The 5,000-nt window shown below is 45.8% G+C and overlaps 1 protein-coding gene across 1 annotated transcript in view; it reads left to right on the top strand.

Annotated features, from left to right (window-relative positions):
* The first annotated feature begins 2,680 nt into the window (after positions 1-2,680).
* The window catches only part of pard3ab (par-3 family cell polarity regulator alpha, b), a 79,351-nt gene continuing 77,031 nt past the window's right edge, over positions 2,681-5,000 (top strand). Inside the window, exon 1 of the mRNA XM_048227303.1 lies at positions 2,681-3,032. Within this exon, the coding sequence (XP_048083260.1) occupies positions 2,913-3,032 (120 nt within the window). The 5' untranslated portion in view covers positions 2,681-2,912. The remainder of the gene's footprint in view (positions 3,033-5,000) is intronic.

Raw genomic sequence — 5,000 nt, 5'->3', positions numbered from 1 at the left:
ATGCACTTCTGATGCAACCTAAACCATATTCACTTCGGATACATCCTAAACCCATATGCACTTCGGATGCATCCTAAACCCATATGCACTTCTGATGCAACCTAAACCATATTCACTTCGGATACATCCTAAACCCATATGCACTTCTGATGCAACCTAAACCATATTCACTTCGGATACATCCTAAACCCATATGCACTTCTGATGCAACCTAAACCATATTCACTTCGGATACATCCTAAACCATATGCACTTCTGATGCATCCTAAACCCATATGCACTTCTGATGCATCCTAAACCCATATGCACTTCTGATGCATCCTAAACCATATTCACTTCGGATACATCCTAAACCCATATGCACTTCTGATGCATCCTAAACCATATGCACTTCTGATGCATCCTAAACCATATGCACTTCGGATACATCCTAAACCCATATGCACTTCTGATGCAACCTAAACCATATTCACTTCGGATTCATCCTCTTAAAGAATAATTCCAGTATTTATTTATCAGTAATTGAGTCCCTTTTCTGGTTTGTTTTGGATGAACTAGAGTGGTGGACACTGAAATTTTGACGATGGGTCCTGTCTCGAATTTTCTGACTCGTTTTAAATCACCTTTGACTACTTCAGAGTGGCTGCTTATGGACATGCACAAACATGTCCTTAAAACAACCCTTAACGTTTTTCAACATAACATTTTCAAAACTGTGCAACTTACCGAGTGGTTAGTGGCGTTCAAAAGTATGAGAGGGGTCTCAAAATTATTTTTGTAAACATTTTTAGACAAACATGTTTAAAGGTGCTCTAAGCAATGCCACGCATTTTTAGGCTAAAACATTTTATGTCACTTACTGCAATCACCTAACCAACCGCTAGCATTCTGTGTCCTGACTACACTGTAAAAAAATGCGATCTCTGTGGACAGCCCAGGCTCCAAAAACGGCAACAAAAACAACCTGGGCAAACCTAGCCCATAAAACATAACAAACTGTTCCAGCAAATCACAGACGAGATGCGCGTTTAAGAGAGTTTCAATTGCACGGGAGCAGCACGGGAGGGAGGGGGAGGAAGTAGCGAGCTAGCTCTCTGTTTTGTTTGAATGTCAACAGAAGTGACGTTACCCAGCATCGCTTAGAGCACCTTTAATCAGATTTTTAAGATGCCATTGATAATACCTTTGGTGTTGACATAGCCTAGCTATGAGAGAAAACATTTAGTTTTTGCAGGTTGGAGGGACTTGGCAAATGGTTTTTGGGGGTACGCCAGACAAAAAGTTTAAGAACCACTGTCCTAGACCCATAAGCCTATTCCCTTATGATTTACACTACCGTTCAAAAGTTTGGGGTCACTTAGAAATTTTCATTCCACTCCATTATAGACAGAATACCAGCTGAGATTGGTTGTATTGTTTTTTAATCAGGGCAGCAGTTTTCAGATTACAATAAGTGCTTATATAATTGCAAAAGGGTTCTCCAATGATTTCTCAGTTAGACTTAAATGATACTAAAATGATATCAGATTAGTAAACAGAACATTGGAACATTGGATGAATGGCTGCTGATAGCTGACCATGTAGATTTTGCATTAAAGATCAGCCATTTCAGTCATTTACAACATTAATGATGAAAACGAGGACATTTCTAAGTCAGGGGTTCCCAAACTTTTCCACGACAAGGCCCCCCAAATACCACTAGGTTCTGGCCAAGGACCCCCTTGATGTGTTACTTAACCCATCGACAATACTACGGCAAATGTAAAAATACATTAAGCTAATCCTAATAATTATTTTAGCCACAAGCACTTTGCGATGGAGCATACAGTGTGTAAAAATTGCATTTGGGGCTTTCTGCTATATGAGAGCTATCATTCTACTATTATTCCCAGTCATTATCATGGAAAATATAATGTTCAGATATGCGACAAATTATTATAATGGCATTGTATAACAACCCTCATAGTAATAGGTATATTTTAAATTTTTCAAATGTATTTATTTGTTGCTTTTATTTTTCCTTCCAACTTGCTGAGGCCCCCCTGGCACCCCCTCGAGGCCCCGGCCCCCACTTTGAAAACCACTGTTCTAAGTGACCCCAAACTTTTGAATGGCAGTCCTATTCATCAACTCTAACTTGACTTCTAATGCATACTTCCTTCTACGACTAACTGAAATTGTGTCTATTGTGAATGTATGAAGATGCAAGCAAAGGAAAGTTATCCTAGAACAGCAAAACTAGGCTGACTCATAAACATTTGAAGTAAAACATGAAATGGATTTATTTTTCAACACACCTTGCAGAGTCTCAAAAGCCTTTGTGTTCATTGTGAATTCCTTATACTAGGCCTTCTTTTTCCCTCACAGGCCTCTGTGGTGGCAGTGTGGTTATATAACAGGCTATTGGACCCGACGGTTACTGCAGGTTCTGGTTAATATTCCTGGCCTCTGGATCAAAGCATAGGGATGATTTCGCTATGAAATATTCATGATCAATTAATTCTACTCTTTGGAGGTGTCACAAATGCAGTCCCAGTCCCTCACCTGGAATCATGGCATATATGGCAATTCTCTCGTTTGACCACCGAGGGTCGTCGGTTCACTCAGTCGGCGGCTGAGATCAACACCAACCGCCCCCCTCCCCTCCCCTCCCCTCCCCTCGGTCGCTAGAGCAGGAACCACGGAGCGGGGCAGCGCATACACTAAACAGGTGGTCACCCACACACAGTGCCGTACAATGCGCCTACATCAAACGCCTACGGGATATTCTAGGCGACTCTAGCGCTTTTGTTTTTAACAGAAATCAAACGGCGCGACTGTCCAGATTCATGCGCACGGATACGGAACCGTCGGCGCGTCGGACTTGAGTTTGTCCGCCGGGATTCGAGCGCGGGCGCCGGGGGAACTTCGGAATGAAAGTGACGGTGTGCTTCGGTCGAACCCGGGTGGTGGTCCCGTGCGGGGACGGGAATATCAAAATCCACTCGCTCATTCAGCAGGCTGTGACGCGCTACAAGAAAGCCATCGCCAAGGTAAGTGTGTTCCATTCTTGCGCGAGATCGCTCTTGTGTTTGTGTCTGCCCGCTCAGCTCGCTCTGGGATACACCGGGAAACAATGTTGCAGGGCAAGCCGGGAGATGAGAGCAACATGGCGGTGGTGCCAGAGTCCATGGAGCGAGTCCAGCAGGGGGCCTGAGGTTTTGCCTTGTAGCTGTTTTAGCTGCTCGTCTTGAGCAACAGCAGAGGCATAGGTTACTGTTGCTCTGTACTTTATGGCAGTTATCTATGTTTAGTACAGGTTTAAAGTCTCGCATAGCTCGCCGGGGCTTGTCTTGTAGCTTGAGTTACTGCCTCGGATATAGGCTACGCACCAGCCGAGAAGTCCAAACATCATAACTTACTCCAAAACCACTGGCACTCTTTGCTCCACTTTAGGGTTTGTAAACAAAGCGTCAGCTAGGCGACAGGGCAGCTGTTCTTTAAGGCAAATAGGTTAGTCTACGCCTTTCTTAGTCGATGAGTAGGTATCACTTTGCTCCTGATAGTAAAACTTGCCACACTTAGCTAGCCACTAATGCTAAGCAGCGAAGTGGCCTGGAAGATGCGCGCTGCTTCATCGATTGAAGTCAAGTTACCAAACGGAACTTTCAGAGCAGATGTAGGCTAGGCTATGAGAGGGGTGGACGGGCGCAGATAGCCGTGTCCTAGACAGCCTGCGCATCGGCATGCCACCCGTTTTGAACAGGTCGATTTAATTTTACACTGCCCGGGGGAGGACCGGTTGCGCATCGCTTTTGTAATCCAGGTCTTAAATGAGCTTTCATTTGGTTCTTCAGCCAGAAAGACCCATTTAAGCTATGTCTATTCTGCCCTACCTCACTCGAGGGGAACCGTATCACCTCGGCTGTCTGTTGTGCGTCTAGCAAAGGCGTTTTGTGGAGGTTACCCCAATTGTTCAACACTGGCGACTTTTCTTTCTTTTTTTTGACTTAACAGAAGGCAATTCAGGGCAGACTCCAACATTGCCCTGCTGGTCAAGCTGTAAAGTGCAGTTTGGCATGGGCTATTCTAATTCTCAAGCTGGCAGGGATTTTGTGTGTGTGTGTATTAAGAGTGCACTCTGACAATGTGGTGTCTGTGTTAGTTTAATGTCCTACATAGAGATAGCTTACAGCATTGTCATGGTGCTTAAAACTGCAGCACAGCAGCTCAAGCCAGTGGGCCAAAGGTCTGAAATAGACGCACAATAACTGTAGGACACAGAACAAAGTACACACACACACACACGTCAAATCAGACTATGAAATGGCTTCTGTGCATTTGGATATGTTTTAGTTTGTGTATGTATACGTCTAAAGGCTCATGAATTATTTATTTGTTTGGCATCTGGAGAAGCCAGGTGTGTGTGTGTGTGTGTGTGTGTTCGTTTGTTCGTGCATGTTTGAGAGAGATGAGTGAGGTGGCAGCAGATTTTCTCTGGGCTATTTGGTTGTGAATTATTCAGGTTCTCTTTAAGGGGTTGTGTTCTGTCTCACCTGCCCACCAAACACCCCTCAGGTCAGGCAAGGGTGGTGGTGTGTGTGGAGAGGGTGGTGGTGGTGGTGGTGGTGGTGTGTGGAGAGGGTGGAGGGGTGTGTGGAGAGGGTGGAGGTGTGTGTGGAGAGGGTGGAGGTGTGTGTGTGGAGAGGGTGGAGGTGTGTGTGTGGAGAGGGTGGTGGTGGTGTGTGGAGAGGGTGGAGGGGTGTGTGGAGAGGGTGGTGGTGTGTGTGGAGAGGGTGGTGGTGTGTGTGGAGAGGGTGCAGGTGTGTGTGGAGAGGGTGGAGGGGTGAAGGAGAGGGGATGTGTGTGAAGGAGAGGGTGGAGATGTGAAGAAGAGGGTGGAGATGTGTGAAGGAGAAGGTGTAGGTGTGTGTGGAGAGGGTGGAGGGGTGAAGGAGGGGGTGGAGATGTGTGAAGGTGTAGGTGTGTGTGGAGAGGGTGGAGGGGTGAAGGAGGGGGTG

This window comes from Alosa alosa, chromosome 19 (genome assembly GCF_017589495.1).
Source record: "Alosa alosa isolate M-15738 ecotype Scorff River chromosome 19, AALO_Geno_1.1, whole genome shotgun sequence".
NCBI lineage: Eukaryota > Metazoa > Chordata > Actinopteri > Clupeiformes > Clupeidae > Alosa > Alosa alosa.
This window is presented reverse-complemented; position numbering and strand designations above follow the sequence as displayed.